At 42.0% G+C, this 18,926-nt stretch overlaps 2 protein-coding genes across 3 annotated transcripts in view; one reads left to right on the forward strand and one right to left on the reverse strand.

The window, feature by feature from the left end:
- The window catches only part of LOC150078186 (kelch-like protein 10), a 252,986-nt gene that overhangs the window by 211,149 nt on the left and 22,911 nt on the right, over positions 1-18,926 (forward strand). The gene's annotated exons all lie outside the window — the stretch shown is intronic.
- The window catches only part of LOC150078188 (uncharacterized), a 125,333-nt gene that overhangs the window by 9,534 nt on the left and 96,873 nt on the right, over positions 1-18,926 (reverse strand). For both annotated transcript variants that reach the window (XM_090385272.1, XM_090385271.1), the window contains one exon: positions 10,074-11,295. In XM_090385272.1, coding sequence (XP_090241398.1) covers positions 10,074-11,295 — 1,222 coding nt within the window. The remainder of the gene's footprint in view (positions 1-10,073; positions 11,296-18,926) is intronic.

Below are 18,926 nucleotides of genomic sequence, written 5' to 3' on the forward strand. Positions count from 1 at the left end.
CTTTTTAATGATAAATTCTCGATTTAATGTCAACCAGGTTATTGCGAAATCCTATGACAAACTACCAACAGTTCAAACACCACTGATCGTACCAGCAAACAGCTTAAAGGTAAGCGATGGAGTGATCCGTCAGAGAACTAATCCTGGAATCCAGGGCTGACTGTAAACAACTACCATCTTTCGATTTTAGGCACTGTGAACCGTACACAACAAATCGTAAATAATTGTTTTAATGGTATCTAAATGGTTTAGATAGCATTAAAACTGAATTGGGATAATAAATATTCCAACAATATGAAAAGTTTTAACATGTTCCAAATTCAAAACAAAACGAGTTCTCCAGAAATTATTACTACGGTCTACGTGGATATAAAAATATCCTAGTGATCTCAGGGGTTCCTCCCTCCTAAAAGATAGCTTTCCCCAAATGTATACTATCTTGTGGAGCAGTCAGACTCTTTACAGACTGATAAATAACAAGTTGTCACTTTAGGTGATGCCGTTCTATCTTCCGAAATCTTTTCCCTTCAGTTTATTTGTGTGGCACACATCTGTGTAATCTTATGGTCGCAGCAGCAATGAAATAAAGGCACTCCATATCACATTGATTGGTGCTGACAAAGTAAGCATTGGCAGCATCGACATTGCTGTGACCCTTTTTGGTGGATGGGGATTTAGAATTGCAGAAGAGTGTAAATGCAAGCCGACATTAGAGCTGTACATTAATACGCCCACCTCTGCCACATTACTAATGGTAATTTAACGATTTTTTAATGGCTGGAAAGATTCATTCTTCTGACATGATCAATAAATCTAAACATTTTTTGCCGCCCCTACTGCATTATGAATTATTAAAATTGCTCATTAAGATTTCTGTGCTTCCCCCCCCCCCTCTTCTTCACCCTTCTTTCAACAAGCTTTCTTATCCTTTGATAGCTCTGGCACAAAAACAAAATAACTAGTGTACTTTAATACTACTTATTAAAGTGCAGTACAATAGCAATGTGTACGTTTGCTGTACATAACATTTCGCGTTATGGGATTTAAGTAACTATTAAATTTAATGTGATGTGCTTTGGGAACTAATTAATTTCATTAAAATTAGATCATTCCGAACAGTATTTTCGAACTAATGATCTACCAGTTGTTTCGTGGCAAGTTCGTGACAATTTTCACAAAAAATGGTTTTATTTTAATATAAAGTAAAATGAAATAAGAATTTGAAGCGAATCATAACAGGGGTAGAATTACATTTAAGGAAAGGGTATTTGTACAATAGTTGTTTTTAACGTTATTTCAGATTTCTAAATCTTCATACTTTCATACTGAAGATAATTCCGGCAATAAGATGTTAGAAGAGAATTTTTTTTTTTTTTTTTAAATTTCTGGGAGATTTTCTAAACTTTATAAATGGTTCTTATAGAAAAAAAATTATCTCTGAAATATTTAGTGACAAAAGCAATATTCTTCAACAACTATAACGCAACATTTTTCTACTGGTCAGCAGTCCTGGGTGATCTTGCAAGTTTGAATAGGCCTGTCCAAAAATTCTCAACCACAAAATTTTAGGAAACAGTCTTCTTTTTTTTTCATTAATGACTGTAATGTGATTATATTAAATCATATTATTTAACCACAGTGTCAATACGACTTATTTTTAATTATTCAAGCATTACGAAGTCTGCTAAAAATATCTACACCATAAATGTGATATCTAATTTAGTATTGAACAAAAATGAAATGCTGTCTGACTTTCAACAACGGAATTATAAATCAACTGCGTGATTTGTATTCATTTTATATTTCATATTATTAAACGAAACTAAATGTTGTGAGGTTTCTGACTTTTAGAAGTATTGATTGAAAAACATTGGCCCAGAGATTCATTTCAGCTAAATCACTCCAAACGAGTTGGAGATCTCATTAAAAATGAATTCATATTGTACACTACAACTGTCAGGTAATCATAAATTTGTTGACAGTAGTACTTGATGAGGATAGGTCTTTTGTTACTATGCATTGAGAAATATGGTACTTTTACGATTCCCTTACATACGCTGGCTGTTTGCACTGGAATCGTACCAGGCAACAGACACACAAAAGACATTTGCTGCGCATGATCTAGCATTAAAACTGGGAGCATATTTTCAACTAACCTGATAGTGATATGAGTGAAAGACTATGTCCTCCACTCATATCAAATCTGTATGTCTTCCACGCCTTCAAAACATCTTGTAATTGCTGTAAATTAGCAAAAAAACAGCCATTATGGACAACAATCGTATAAAATTCGCAATTTTAAGAGACTGGAGTTTAAGAACGCATCTATTCTTGTAGTGATCGACATTCCAATGATTCTTTTGGTACGTGATCATATTTTCTGATGTTTGATTAACTGGTGGCTTGTGTTGGTAAATGCTCTCCCGAACAATCATTCTTCCTAATCATGTCCTGTATTCTGATGCAAGATTCGTATATGTATTTCTGCGTCTAGTTTTCTGTTGCAATTATATAGACGACTTCAAATGTTTTCTCTTAGCCAATGTCAGTCTTTCATGTTCTCATTACACATCTTTCTGACCTCACCCTGCAAATAAAGTGTGCCCCTTCGCGAGGTCACAATCTTTACTATCTCTTTCCTCAATAATTAATTACCCAATTAACTTCCAAACATTGCTGTATGCAGAGAACCAATTAATCTCTGACATCTTGGTATGCCCTCTTTGTCAATAAGTGTATTTCACTTATTGACAAAGAGAAGTTTCACCAGATAAATGTTTCTGCACTTGGTGAAATTCTTTGCTGCAAACTAACAAAATTCTGCATGGATCAGTTCAATTTAATGTAGGATCAGGAAATTTTCATAATCTTTATCTTTGGGATTTATTGATTTTGATTATTTAAGAAGGTGCACGTATTCCGTGACACAATACATACGTGGTTTCTAACCGGGGCACTGTCATTCCTCTGTGGGTTTAAGAATCTTGGGACGGGGCCTGCTTCTGGATATACATGGTAATTCAGGAGGAATAATGAATATTTTTGGAGGTTATAGTATCGATTATTCTGAGTAAAAAAGGTCATAAATGTCCAATTCTCAATGGATACGGAGATACAGCTCCCTGAATCAGACGTGACCAAGAAGCAGTTATAACCTGATGCTGCTGTTTGGTGTTGTTAAGAATGCCGCACATCTTCACACATGCCGATATGGTGTTTGTTTACGATTTTTGTGGTGGAAGTGGTACTACTGCTTGTAGAGAATACCGTCGGGCAGTTTCCTAACCGCAGAATACGGGATTCAAGAGTGTTCACAGTGAAAGTTTGTACAGTTCCCAGCGCTCATATTTCTTCTGAACGTGCAAATGAACAAAATGTGGATGAAATAGAACACATTCTTCGGTCGGTAGAAGGTAGTTCTACTATTAGCACACGAAGAATTTCTACGCGTTCCACAGACAAGAGTATGGCGAACATTACGTGAGCACGGCTTGTATCCATTTCACATACTGCGGGTGCAACACCTTCAGTCAGGAGACGACGCTCAGCGATTAGAATTTTGTCGGTGGTAAATGCTATTTGCGATTAATTCCATTAATACTGTTCCGCAATGAAGCTACTTTCACTCGTGATGGTATCAACAACACCCGTAACTCTCATAGGTGATCAGACAAAAATCCACATGCCACTGTAGAAACAAATTTTCAACATCGTTTCTCTGTGGTGCGCTATCATCGCCAATCAGTTGATTGGGCCTGTTGTGTTACAGAATCGTCTTAGAGGGTCCGTTTACCTAGAATTTCTGAAAACGAACTTCTACTGCTATTGGAGGATGTTCCCTTGGCTACAAGGATTGGTATGTACTTTCAGCATGACGGAGCTCCTGCACATTATACCCGTGGTACAGTAGGTGGCACAATATCTAAATCGAACTTTCCCTGAACGATGGATGGATCGGCCGCGTGGGTTTTGTTCATGACCACCAAGGTCTCCAGACCTCACTCCGTTAGATTTTTGTTTGTGGGGATGGATGAAAAGCGCAGTATATAAAGAAAAGGTGAATACAAAATACGGGGCCTGCTCGCTCGCATTTTGGATACTATTGCCCTCATAAAGGAACGCCAAGACGAACTCAGAAGAACAACACGTAATATTACCACAACAGCTGCAAAGTGTATTGGGATTGACGGTAGGATCTTCGAACATTTATTGTGAACTGTAAAAAAATTGTCAATTACAGGTATTTGTGTTTTGTATAATTCAAATAATAAAATCACTGCTTTTTTATTATCTATTATATATATATATTTTTTTAAAATTTATTTTATTATTATTTATTATTATTTATTTTTTTTTTTTGCTGGTATTATCGGTTTGGGCTCCCAGTGGTAAAGTAAAGTGTATTGATGTCTAGCTGCACCAGGGGTTCCCCCCATCTCCGCGTTGCTTTCATTGTTGTTGTAACAGTTCACTGGGAAGGCCAGAGATTTAAAAGTGTGTGGATTTTATATATGTGTAGCGTTGTGTATCGTTGTTCATTTGGCCGTTTAGCCGCTGGACCCCTACTGAGGCACATTTGGCCTCGTGGAGGCAGACCAGGTACACAGTAGTTTGAAATTTTAACTCTGGTAGGCCCTGCCACCATATCAGTGACAAAAATTTTGTACCTAAAAAAAAAAAAAAAAAACTCGGTAAGAGTGAGCGCTGGAATTAGAAAAGCCAAATGAGGTTTGTGCGGTTTAATTTGGACGAAATTAAGTTTTTGCAGTTTATGTGGGGTATACGCTGGCAGAGTAGGGGGGGGAGACAAAAGTATGGGGACGATAGAGAAGGGGACCCTAGGATGTTCAGTGAGGCAGGCCCTTGCTCCACCAGAAGAAGAATAAGGGTGGGCAAGGGAGGGGAGAAGACAAGACTGTCTCCTCCTCCCCGCCAGGAGAAAGGTACCAGGCAAAGGAGCCTGGTACAGATCGCCATCAGGCATTGGCAGTAGACGGCGCGTGAAGAGTCCAAGCAATCTGAATCGGATCTTCGTTGGTAATCATGTTCAATGTAGGAGTCAAATCCAGTCGTAAGGTCATACATGATGCAAGTCTCGTCCTATGGTTGGTCATGTAACCTGTTCAGGTCGCCCAGTGTGCATGTTATGAGGATGCTGCCTTGGGTCCTGGTGATATATCATTTTCCTCTGCACTTAGTTCGTGCGTTGGCCATTTGGTTTAGCCATCCAACTAGTGGTCCAGTGCGAATATTTTGTATCCAGTTCATGTCAAGGCCTGCGTCACTTTGTCTGGTTCAGACAAAGTCTCCTTGGTTGTCAGTTCCCTCGTGAAAAAGGCTAGTGATGGTCATTGTTCGTGGTTGTAGGTTATTTTGATACGGTTTTCTTGCGTATTCCAGTTTTCTTCCGGTCCTAGTTTCGTGATTCATCATCAGCTTCCGGATGCTGTACATGGTGGTTCGCTATAAGTGCTCTCCTTCTAGCGAAGCGTTTCTATGCAAAGATGGTGGTAAGGGCATCCTCAGTGATTCGGAAGCTAGACAGTTTTGCATTAAATGGCCCGTGCCCGGTGAGCAGAAAGGTGACGTGGAGCCCCGGTTGGAGCCCAACTACGGGTTCTGGAAAGACTGTTTACGCTCGGGAGGAACTTCTTGGTGATTTCCCCTTTAGTGGACTCTGTCCACCGATCTTGCCATTCCTGTCGGAGGTGGTTGAGCAGTCTGGTTTTTTTTTCAAGCTTCCTGTTGTTGACGAAGTCCAATGTATAGTTCAGGATGGAACACGGTATTTCTTTTGCCATATTATATGTCAGGGCGCATCTAATGATTTCCAAGTCCAGCGGGAGGGCTCCCGCCAGAACCTGGAGTGCGTGCGTGCTGACCGTAGAGACAGCTCGTGTGATTGTCAGAATTATTGACCGCTGGATACTGTCCAAGGTTCTTCTGTTTACCACTGTGGTTACCTTTTTGTACCAAACTGGTGAAGCACATGTGATGACCAGGATTAAGGCAGATTTGTAGTAGAGGGACAGGGTCCGCTTGTTTAGCCCCCAAGTCCCTCTTGCGACCAATGCAGAATATTTCCGTATCTTTTGTTTAATGTATTTTAGATGGGGCTGGAAAGACAGATTTTTGTCTACGATGATTCCGAGATGTTTGGTTTCTGTAGCAAGTTTTATTGTGGTGCCTTGGATTTTCACTTGCGGTGGCCTGGCAAGGTCGAGTCTGCCCTTCAGGAGTACTGATTAGGTCTTATTTGGCGAAATCCGCAGGCAATGGATTGTAGCGCAGTTTTGCAAAATTTCTATCGCGTGGTTGGCTTTTTCTTCGATCTGCGCTCGTGAGTCAGCAGCAACAGTTAGTATCAAATCATCGGCGAAGGCCTGGGCGCCGACTTCGCCATTATCAAGGGCCAGGAATTGATCTAAAATCATATTTCACAACAGGGGTCCTAGGACGGAGCCCTGCGGGCATCCCCTGTGGATTTGTCTGGTTAGCTTCCTATACGGTGCACGTACTTCGACCGTTCTCTGTGTTAGGTAACTCTTGATTGTGTTATACAGGTTTAAAGGCACTCCAGCCCGCCTGAGTCTCGCGAGGACGGTCGGCCACCAGATGGCGTCAAACGCCCCCGAGAAGTCGACGCCGATAACAAGAAAATATTTGGTAGTACAGGCTTCTACTTTATCCTGCAGTGTCTTGAGAGCTTCGAGCGTGGATAGGCCAGGTTTAAATCTAAATTGCATTGTGTTTAGGTTTTCCCCTTCGTAATAGTGGAGGAGCCTCTTGTGCAGCATTCTCTCGAATAGTTTGCTTACAACTGGGAGTAAGACGATGAAACGGTACGACTCTGGTTTTTCTGGCTGTTTTGATGGATTTTTCAATATAAGTTTGATGTTGGCAATTTTCCAGTCATTAGGAAAGGTTCCGTCTTGTAGGCACGTGTTATATAACGTGAGTAACAGTATTCCATCGTTTTCTTCACAATTTCCGGTTCAATTAGGTCCGGGCCAGAGCATTTTTTGCTTCTGATTTGCATAGCCACCGCCGGCAACTCATCCACAGTGAAGGGTGTTTCTTGTTGGTCAGTGAGGTACGAGTCATTTTCTTGACAGATCTGCAGTTGTTCCGGGAGGGTAGGAGTTACCTGTTCCAGGAAGATGGCGTTTAGGATATTGGTCACCGAGTTATCCCACGTAGTGGTTAGGGAACCCAACCGGGTCATTGTTGCTTCTGCGACTTCTTCTCTGGGGTGTCTGTTAGTGGCTACTTTATAAACCACTCCCCAGGGGTCAGCGTTCTCTGCTGTGGAAACAGGATTTTCTCAAGTTTTGTGCTTGGTGTCCTTGCGTCTTTATACCTGTCCCTCATGGCCGCTACCTCAGCGGCCGGCCGATATCGCCAAGCCCGTTTGGAAGTCCTTTCATCGTCTTATTATTTCTCTTCTCAGGTTTTGAATGTCGGGGGTCCACCAGGCATGGTGCCTGGCTTTGGGGTTTTCCTTTTCATAGCCTGTTCTCTAACTATTGTGATGATTTCAGTAACTTTTCTTTGCATTGGTAAAGTGTGTTATCGTCATACGGCACCAGGGGTTTCCACAATCTCCGCATTGCTTTCATTGTGGGTGAACCAGTTCGCTGGGAAATGCCAGAGATTTAAAAGTGTGAGGAACTTGTTCATGTGTAGTGTCGTGTACCGTTGTTCATCTGGTCATTTAGCCGCTATATCCCTGCAGAGAGGCGGCGCCTCCGTAGCCAGGTGGGAAGGAGCAGTAGTGCATAGCACACGCTTCTTGATTAGACTGGGGTTCGAGCCCGTGACCGCCAAATACGGAGGATGCGGAAAGGTCAGGGAATGACCACCGCATATCCCGGAGCAATATAGCCTTAGTTGCTAATGCTCCTAAAAACCAAACAAACAAACAACAACCCCTGCTGAGGCCCAACGTTTCCCCACTTACGCCCCATGGAGGCAGACCAGGAACCCAGTAGACTCAGTTTTACTCTGGCAGGTCCTGCCGCTTACTTTCCTGAGATTTCAGCAGATCTTTGCAGTGGTAAAGTGTGCTTAGGGTCAAACGGCACCAAGGGTTCCCCCATCTCCGCATAATTTACATTGTGGGTGAACCAGTTTACTTGAAAAGCCAGAGATTTAAAAGTGTATGGACTTTGTATATGTGTGATGCCTTGTACCGTTGTTCATCTGGTCATTTAGCCGCTGGCCCCTACTGAGGCCCTGTGGATCCAGGAACCCAGTTTCACTCTGGCAGGTCCTGCCGCTTAATTTCCTGAGATTTCGGCGGCTAGGACCTATTAAAAAAAAAAAAAAAAAGAGAGAGAAGAAAGGAACACGTCGCCGTAGGGTTAGAATCGCTTAGTTTTGCTAGGCCAAGTTATGGGCGTAAGGTAATTTAAACATGTTAAGTTTTTGGTGTGTAGGGCTTTCGCTAGAATATAGGTAGAGGGGGGGAGGCAGAAGGCTTGGGGGGAGAAAGACAGAAATATGGGGCCAATAGAGTAGGTAGCCCCAGTTTTCAGTGGGGCATGCCTCTGCCCTACCAGAGTAGAAGATATAGGGTGGAGAGGAGTGGTACTGGATTTGCTGGCATCCACTGGAATTGATTTTTCCTCCAGTGGATGCGGGATTCTTACCTTGTCACTTTCGTTTCCTATTGTGGTGGACCGCCTCCTCGTGGCGTGGACGGGTACTAGGCTACTGCTTAGGCCACTTAGCTACTGCTCCCTAGTAGCTAAGTGGCCAGATACAACAAAACAAGACACACTCTTCGCAGACATAACACCTTACTCGTATCTGGCCATTCAGAGAACAGAACTCTGTATTCATCACAGTGTACCATGGCGGAGTTGAACTAACGTTTAGGTGCCGCCATACATAAGACACAACACAATAAGTCATCGTTCTTTAATACGTCTCATAATGGCTGTGTTTGTTATTTGGTTTTTAGGAGCATTAGCAACTAAGGTCATATTGCTCCGTGGCTAAGTGCGTGCCACTTTCAAACAGCTGTATCTCCTATCCATTGAGAATTGGACATGTTTATATGAACGTTTTTACTTAAAATAATCGATATTATAATCTCCCAAATATTTACTATTCCTCCTGGATTATCCTGTATACAAATGAATTAAAGATTTATAATATGAAAAGGTTTAAAGCCGTGAACACCCTCACTCAGGTGCACACGCAAGGTTCAAGAACCTTTCTCTTTCCTTTCCAACAACTCCGATACTCCTTTTTACACTGAAAGGGCACTGAACTAAACAAATTGGTAACCAGTGTCCTCTAAACCAGAGACATGAAATCTGATCCGTGTATCACAGTTTGCATGCCCCATTGTTACCGCCAGAAAATGGATTCTGCTCATTATGTTGACCATGAATGAGTTACATAGCAAAGAAGATACAAGCTTACCCGTCACACTAATTCTAAAAGGTAAGTTGTTGGGGGTCCCTCCCCTCCGTATTATTTCTGAAAGCCGAATGGACTCCATACAGAGAGACGGGCGGGAAGATTTTTCATTTTATTTTTTAAATCTGCTATTTTGAAAGGGCAAAACTTGATTGGGTTACAAATATTTTATTTTGGAGATCTACGACCGAAAAAGTTATGACACTGCAAAACTGAATAAAAAATTTAACCATTCAGAGTCTGAATGACGAAATATTTTGTCCATTTCCCCCCCCCCCCCCCCAAAGCTGCTATTATTGATAAAATATTTCATAATTTACAAAAAAAAAAAAAAAACATTTATGCGAGTACTTAACTTCTATTTAATTATAATATTGTTTTTTTTTCTCTGTTGTTCTAAACGGACTGCATTTGCAGTTGAACGAAGCAGTTAGCGTGAATTTCGTGATTTGAAATATTTACACGAAAAGTCCATTTCGAGTAAATAAATATCATCTCGGACTGTGACAGGATCCGGTTCAAGACTTTTCCAAATTGTAGGGGCGGCATACAGCTTAACCACCTATGTACACGCTAAGTATCTACAATATAGGGGAAGAAAAATATATATATATATTTTATATCAAGAAATGGTGTAGCCTTACCATTGACTTTGAGATTGTTCACTGTTCCTTCTTGAAGGGTTCTGTTTGTCCATGTCGGTACATGACGGCAAGGATATTCCTCCATTCTTTCAAGGTCATAGTACTCCGCATCGTGATACAGAAACCTTTGTCTTTCCGGATCTCTTGGATCTCTTCGTGGTACGGAACTTGACGTAGAAGGAGCTGCATTGTCTTCTGAGCTGACGGCTGCACAGAAGATGACATTGTGAGTGGAACAAGTCTCTCCCTGACTGCTGACTCCTGGAGTGGTGGCTGTAGAACGAGGAAGACGTCGTCGGGAAGGGCGGAAGTCCCTATTATTTCCAAGAAATGATTGCCTAAGGTACATCAAGTGGTCCAGTGCTACGTCATTTAAACCAGTGGCGACCTCGGGACGTTCGCACCGGTGTCTCGAATGATGTTTCCGGAGGACCGCTGTTCCGAGTCTGGTACCGGATGAATCTCGTTTTGGACTGCCTCTATGTCGCCGTATCCTCCGTCGATGGGCCGATGTGGATTCAATAGTGTCGTCACTCGTGTTTGAGCTGCTCCGGACCACTTCCGGTGAACCAAAGCTGTCCACTACTTCCGGAGTAGTACAAAGACTCTTATAGCCACTGTCCACAGAGTTCGATCCCGCATAACCGGCGACAGACTCGCGGTCGCTCCCTATGAAATGGTGGTGTTGAACCGGATGGGCAATTCGGGGTTCGTCACGCTTTCGAAATTTGACCTCTTTATACATCATGTCAAGGTCGGAGTCGTCAGAATGGGCGGGATTCGTAGTTAAAGTATTGATAGTGTCCAACAAAGGGTTGAAGGTAGGTTTACTTCTATCTGGAGTCCGGCCTTTATGACCTGTGGAATCGCTTGTGCCTGAACTTTCTGACCCGGATGTAGTGTGCATTTGCATTCTCTTTGGCAGGCGGGTGACTTGGATATGTTGTTGTATTCTGCTGTCAGGCAATGTGAACTTCGTAACCCTCTTATCGGGTGTGCTGCTACTGCTTGACGAGGGTGGGGTGGTCTGGGAGCGCGCGTCCTTCGGTGGCGGCAGAGGGGGTTGTGATGGTGTATCGTCTTTCCTTCCTGCGGCAGACGATGAGGGAACGGGAGTAGCAACGGCTTTGTGTCCAGACTGTTTGCCAAACACTTCTTCAAAAACGGCGTACATCTGCCACATCTGGCGTGCCACAGCATCGCCTTGGAGGATTAGCTCCACCTAGTAGCAAATAAAGAAACAAAATTACTAAGTTGAGTTCCATAACAAACAAGTAAACTTCTTTTTCATTCTTCCATTTCCCTCCACCCGTGTTTAAAATATTATCGCGCATTAATTCATAGTAAATAGCACATACGCTCACTGTCCTTTTCTAAGAAAGAAATAATGTAAGTAAATTATAAAATACTATTTCTTACTTTGCAGTGTATGATCAGATAAATAATCAGTTAACTCAACTCTGGGGGGGGGGAAGACGTCAATGTATTATTCCGAAAACTGTGAAGATCGTGCATATTTTTTGAAAAGAAAAATTTTTTCGATGTTTATATAATGTTTGAATTTTACATAAGCATATATTTTATAGTGGTTATAAAAATCTCATACGATAAAAAATTATCAATACATCTTTGTTCTAGTTTTATTCATAATTTCATTGACCTGCGCTACTGGTTAACACAACATTTGGGCGCACGCATGTGTGTATTCGTAAAAAAAAAAAAAAAAAAAAAAAATATATATATATATATATATATACACACACACACACATTTTTTTTTTTTTTTTTTTTTTTTTTGGGCCGTTTTGAAGCGAGTAGGGTGGAGGTGAGGAAATCCCTATTACTTCCAAGAAATAATTGACTAAAGAATATATAATTGAATACAAATAAATCTGTATTCAGTTGCAATATTACTAGATAAATTATACTCGACATTTTAAATGTCGAGTATGATCCTCAATGGACATCAGTAACTCTCTTCCAGCTTTTGGTATCACTACAAGCCTGTGGAAACTAGAACCTTGATTAATTCTGTGCTTGAACTTGTTCCGGCTATCAATTATTATTCTAAAGCATCCCAAAAGTGTTCAGTTGGATTCATATATGGGGTCGGGTGAAAATGCCAATTTCGTTATATTATTTTCCAAAAACCATTGTACTGGCTGTACTCTGTGATATGGACTGTTACTATTCCGATATAAATTCAGTCCCTCTCCAAGGAATTACCACAGTGAAGCTAAGAAAATTTTAAGAATGTCACAATACAGAGCTGCAGTGGTGGTTTCGTCGATGACAACAAGTGGACCAAACTAAAACCACGTAAAATAAGCTGATACCATCATACTACTTCAACCGAACTTCATTGTGGCATGCGTCACACCCCAAAACACGTTCTGCCACTTCAGTAATGTCCAATGCTTTATCAGGATAGGTGGAGAGGTGTATTGCTCCTGGAGGACAGCTTTGGCTTAGGATTAGCTGCACGAACAAGCGTTTTCCTGGTGGTTTGTTGGTCTCCTAATCCTTAAACTGCTGTTGTATTGACTTTCGAGTTAAAGAGAGAGAGAGAAAGAGAATCTTTATTGTTTACTGGTTAATTGATAAGCTACACGAATTAACGGACATATCATAGGATCCAGACGGTGTAATTTTACATGCACTAGAAGTAACTAAACTAGTTATTGCGTAAGGCGCTAGAAAAAAATTTCCAAGTTGCATTGTTGTTAGTATCTATGATTGTCAAAAACCTGGACTCCGATGAGCTTGGCAGATGATTTAATAACACTGAGGTCAGAAGACCTTTGATTTATCTGCATCTTGAATAGGAATGGTAGTTCCAGATGCCAAATCTCCTGTTCTTATGGGTGCGATCAGAGGCAAACTTCTGTAGGTCCGTATCTAGCCTTTCCACAATACGCAGCCTTTGATAAGAGATGAACCGGTCTGTGATGTGTAGGTGGGTTGTGGTTGCTTCCGATGTTGCAATGGAGCGAAGGTCAGGCGGTGGAACGCGCCAGCAGCACTTTTTTTTCCAAATTAAGGGTGCCGAAATCTGTCCGATGAGCATTTTCACATTAATGAGAAGCCCCTTGTATCTTAATGAAACGAAACTCAATTAGAAGATTGTCACCACAGGTCTCCAGGTTTTAAATCGCCCTGACCACCTTCTCACTTTCAGCGGCCCCCTCGGGGAGAGCACCATTGACGTCACTGCTGCCATTCCGGATTTAGCCAATAAGCTGGCTTGATGGACCGTCCAAGAATCATGGACTACGTCAGATCACAGAGCGATCTCATTCTCAGTGGTTCGCTCTGTGGAACGTACTTCTCCAATCAGATACAATACCAAAAAAGCTGACTGGCAGCGCTTTCCCTTGGAGCTCTCCAGGTGGCTACCTGAGGACAGCAAACAAAGCACTTTCCCCAGATGACTGTGTACGGACCATCACAAACATTATAAGAAACGCTTGCGATCTCTCCATCCCACGCAGGAGGTCATATCGCTACGCAGTTCCTTGGTAGAATCAAAACCTCCAGTCTCAGGAAGCAAGTTCACCATGCCAGAAAAAATTTCCAGCGGGCACGAATTAGCTCTCCTCCTCCTCCTCCTCAAGAAGTGGCTGCCGCCAAGGAAATATACCGCATCATCAGAAATGAATACACCAAAGAAATCCGAAAATGCAAAAAGGAAATCTTGACACACCCTTGTTGCTACCTCTGGGAACAAGAACCCCCCAGGGATATCGTCTTCCAGATAGTGACAAACAAGCTATCTCGCGGTGAAGTGTTTGACACGACGCTCTCGGACGACTCTTCGTCCCTCACCTCATCCTTGACACCATATACTCCACTGAGGAACTTGTCATGCCACGACAGCAGCAAGAAATAATCAACCAAAACCACGATTACCGCCCGGAATCCGTGGAGCCCCCTTCTCAATAATAGAAATGGGTCTGACAATAAACAACATGAAGGAAGGAAAAACACCTGGTGCTGACCTCGAGGTCGATGTGGTCAAAAGGTTTGCGGAGAATTACCCAGTTACCCTCTTAAGTCTTCTAAATTGGTGCTGGCAGATCTTCCCAAGATTTTGGAGAACGCCAACTCTAAAACTGATCTTAAAAAGTCCGAGGAAGCCACCACAAAACCCCAACATCGTATCGACCAATCGCTCTTCTGTCCGTGTTGGCTAAGCTTCAGGCACACCTCCTAATCCAACTCTCTGCCTACTACGGAGAATACCAACTCTCATCGGCAAAGCAATATGGCTTCAATTCACGTTGCTGTACGGAAGATACTATCAATAGCCTAATCACCCAAGCGACGCACTCTCCTCTCAAGTACTCCCTTGCAATTATAGTGAACTTTGTAGTGGCTTTTGATAACCTATGGTGGCCTAGTTTCTACGGAGGCTCCGCCTGGCCAAAGTTTATAAAAACCTTTACAACAGTCTGAAAACCTACTTAAATAACAGAAAGGTCCAGGTTATGAACAAGTTCCAGACAGTATCGAGGCATATCTCTCGGAGTTGCCCGCAGGGCTCTATCCTTGGCCCTTTTCTCTGGTCCATAGTACTTGATGATTGCCTGTGGATGGACCAAACTGTTCCTCTGGCCTTCGCGGACGACTTGGTCTTGTTTATACGTGCAGATGCCAGAGCGGCACTTGGAAGAATAGCTAACAGAGCATTAGACAAACTCCGAAACTGGGCAGTCAAGCATAACCTGCCAATTTCAGGTGAAAAAACCAAATCAAGCCTCCTGAAGGGAAGACTGAAAATGCGAATACCACCAACAATTCACCCCAATCCGTCTATATACAGAAGTAAAGTGCCTAGTCATCTATTTTCACTCGGGACTCAACATTTCACTACCATCTCAAGTATTTATCAACAAAGATACAGAGGTATGCTGCCATGATAAGACGGGTTAGCAGGGCGGATTGGGGGCTGAAGCACAAAGCCTTGGCACTTTTCTATAAAGCCATATACGTCCTAACCGTCTGGTTTAAACAAGCCACGCTGGAGAGAAACAAGCGAAAGCTAAACTCAATACAAAGGTTTATGCTCTTATCAATCTGCAGGGTGTGCCGCACTGTTAGCGCCCCTGCACTGCAGGTGCTCGCTTGTCAACCGTTGTACCTTGAGGTTGTCAAAAGAGGCTTATTCTACTAAACTTACAGCTAAATCTAACAAACGACGTGAAATAAGAGAAAAGGTACATCACTCAACACCTACTGGAATTATGGTAACAGTAATGGGGAAACTTGGTTATCCAGTTTTCTCTCTAACTGTTCACTGAGGGTGATGGTAGATGGCTCTCAGTCTTCTAACTCCTTCACTAATGCTGGTGTCCCCCAAGGTTCAGTTCTTTCCTCCACTATTTTCCTCCATTGTCCGGAAATCCTATCCATAGTTTTGCTGATGATAGCACATTGCATTCCAGTTTGAGAAACCTTGCCCTGCTAAATCAGCTACAAATTCTGGAATGTACTACCAATTCCTTAAATGCTGACCTCCAGATAATTCTCCAATGGGGTGAAGATAACTTAGTTAATTTCAATCCTTCTAAAGCGGTGTTTTTTATCGCAAAAAGGGTTCTTCTCCTATGCTTCCACCCAAGTATAGGTGAAATGAGGGATTAGGTGAGAAATCTGAGAAACCTTGTCTAGAAATCTGAGTGTCATCGAAGATGACACTCAGATTTCTAGACAAGGTCACATATCTCTACTAGGAACTACCCTGACTTCTAATCTCTTTTGGCATAAGAACATCACAAATATTGCTCCCTCTGCGTCTAAAAAACTTAGTTTCCACTTTCGGCGTTACTTTTCTTCTGAACAGCTACTCACTCTGTACAAATCTCAAATCCGCCCTACCATGGAATATTGTTCCCACATCTGGAGTGATGCTCCCAAAACCTCTCTCAGGCTTCTAGATTCCATTCAAATGAGGGCAGTTAGGTTAATTAATGACTCATCTCTAACAGTCTCTCTCCGCTCGCTGTCTCACAGACGTACATTTCTGCTGCATGCCTTTTCTACAGATACTTCCATGGGCACTGTTCTTCTGAATTGGCTTCTATAATTCCCGCTCTCTTTCAAAATAGTCCGAACACGTGCTGCCACCAGCCAACATCCATTTACTGTCCAACTTCAAATTCACAGAACCAAATTTTCATCTTCCTCGTTTATTCATTCAACTGCCGTTTTCTGGAACAACCTTTCTTCATATGTCTTTCCTGAAAATTACAGTCTACAGAAGTTCAAGTCTAATGTCAACAAATATCTTCTCTCGTCTTCTCAACCTCCAACCAAAGCACGATACTAAGTACTATAGGTCCTAATACTTCTCGTGTTTGTAGTTTTCATAAAATAAAAAAAATAAAAAAAAAACCACCCGACTATTCATACCAACAATCAAAGTAACCCACCCAAAGCTGCCGCCGCCTCCTCCCTGGTACAACCTGGGCTGCAGGCAACCTTCTTAATCACGGAACATGGTCCCTTTCGACAAAAGTTGACAGCCATTGGCATAGATAGAGACCTGCGATGCCACTGCGGCGAAGAGGAGTCCTGGGGCACCTCATGTATGAGTACCCACCTACGAAAACAGCAGGGTTAAGTTCCTCACAGAAATCCACGAAACAATGAGTTCCCTGTCTTACTAGAAGAAAGTTCCTACAAAGCGCTGGCAACCTATGCGCAGGAAGTTTCTGCCCTAAGAAAAGCCAGAAGAGCAGAACTCAGCACGAGGTTGAACAATACGCCCTTGGGATGAAATCAAACTTGAGCAGAAAAATTTCAAACATCTGACATAACAGTGAACTCAAGCAAACCCATTTAGGGTAGGATATACTGCTCGCATCCCAGGTGCGGGATTGCTGATAACCCTGGAAGTGCAGGAATTTCTGCTGGCACCATCTTTGATGTTGGAATGCGGACACTCCTCAGAGTGCAGGATTTGCAAAGTTCAGACTAAACCAACACCTACTGGAATTATGGCAACAGTCACTGCTAGCACCATCCATGGTGCGGGATTGCTGGCACTCCTCGGAGTGCAGGATTTGCAAAGCTCAGGGCCAATGGTACCCATGCAGGAGTATCTGCACCTGTGCCATTTCAACCCTCAACCTAATCCCTCATTTCGCCTAAACTTGGGTGGATCAACTCTTACCAGTCTATCCACCCACACTCTTCCCTCTTTAATCCCTTCTGCTTCTATTATCCCATTCTTCATGTTCTCCTTTTTTTTTTTGACATGAATAACGTCTTTGCTAGGGATACCCAACGGCGCTCAGGCTGTCACGAAAAGTCAGACCGATAAGTATAATAGTATAAACAATTTATACTTATTTTGTCGGGTATATAATGCCGTCGACGAATATGCAAGAAAAAGTTTGATATTTAATATCATTTTTTTCGAAAAAACTAAAAAGTTCACATTTTGGTTATTTGCCGTTGCGTCTTGGTTACTTTCACTCTCAATAACTTCTAAAATATGATAGATAGACGTAAACAGTAAGCGACAAAATTGTTCAGTAGGAAACGTAGTTTTTACATCTATGAATAGTTTTGATGTAGCTCTTATGGTTCCCGGGTAATGATGATGCAAAGTTGAGAGAGTTGAAAAATTCAAGCATTTTCAAGATTGTTTTCGCAATATCTTGAAAACTATAAATGTTAGACAAAAACAGTAAGGAACAAAAATGTTGCCCTTTGAGTTCTCTACAAGGATATATAACTATATTTCAAATCGGGTTTTTAGTTTGAGAGTTGAACAACTCGTTAAAGTAACTACTTCGTTCAGTTACTTAGCATTTGTCGAGCAGTTCGGTTGTGTTTCATTTAGTTAAGTTGTGACGATGCCGAAAGTTACATCAACTGAACGTGTTCAAAGATTTCGACAAAATCACAAATCTAACGTTGAAAAGCAAGCACCAAAGTCAGCGGCGGAACGCAAGAGTCGTAAGCGTAAACGCGAGCAAGATCAATTAGAGGCAGATGTCCGCCATCTACATCGAAAAGAACAGTGCAAACATGCAACAATGAAGGTTACCACCAACCTTTATTGTTGATTGTAAATGAAAATACCGAATAAAATAAAACTGATTTTATTAAGCTTAAATTCTATTTTTTCATTTCACATGACGTTATTCACAAATCCACCTCCGGCTCCATGAAGCCAACTTCAATTTTCCTCTTTCTATACATTAAATAATTTTCCTCCTAATGATATTTATTCAGCCAATGGGAGAAGAGAGATGCGGGTTACGTGGTAATACGTAACAGAAGCTTGTTGTACTGTGGTAAAAACAAGCTTCTGTTTAAGCGTGGTCACGCAATATGTAGTAGTAGTAGTAGTGGCATGTGATGCAAGAAAGCAAGTGTATGAGCTTATGCAGCATCAGCCAAAAAAAAAAACAAAAAAAAAAACACACCATTCCCTCCAAATTCCTATCCAGTTCCTCCTTAAATTTATTTAACTTATCAACTTCCACAACGACAGATGGAAGTTTGTTCCAACAATTAACCACCCGCTGGCTAAAGGGAAATTTCCGCACATCTATTCTACATCTGTCTTTTCTTAATTTGAATTTATGCCCCCTTAGGTTCGTAATCTGAACAAGTGGAAGGATCCCATCAGAATTCAGCGTGCTCAACCCATCCAAGGCCTTATATACCTCAGATGATCACCGCGCAGGTGCCTAGTCTCCAGCCACTGCAATTTGCAGAACTTCAGCCTCTCTTGGTAAGAGTTTCCCTTCATTCTCCTCACCAATCTTGTTGCCCTTCTCTGTACACGCTCAAGCAAATCGACATCCTTCCTAAAATGAGGCCTCCAGACCTGTACGCA

The sequence above is a fragment of the Mastigoproctus giganteus genome, chromosome 11, assembly GCF_048544385.1.
Source record: "Mastigoproctus giganteus isolate SK-2022 chromosome 11, ASM4854438v1, whole genome shotgun sequence".
NCBI classification, from domain to species: Eukaryota; Metazoa; Arthropoda; class Arachnida; order Uropygi; family Thelyphonidae; genus Mastigoproctus; species Mastigoproctus giganteus.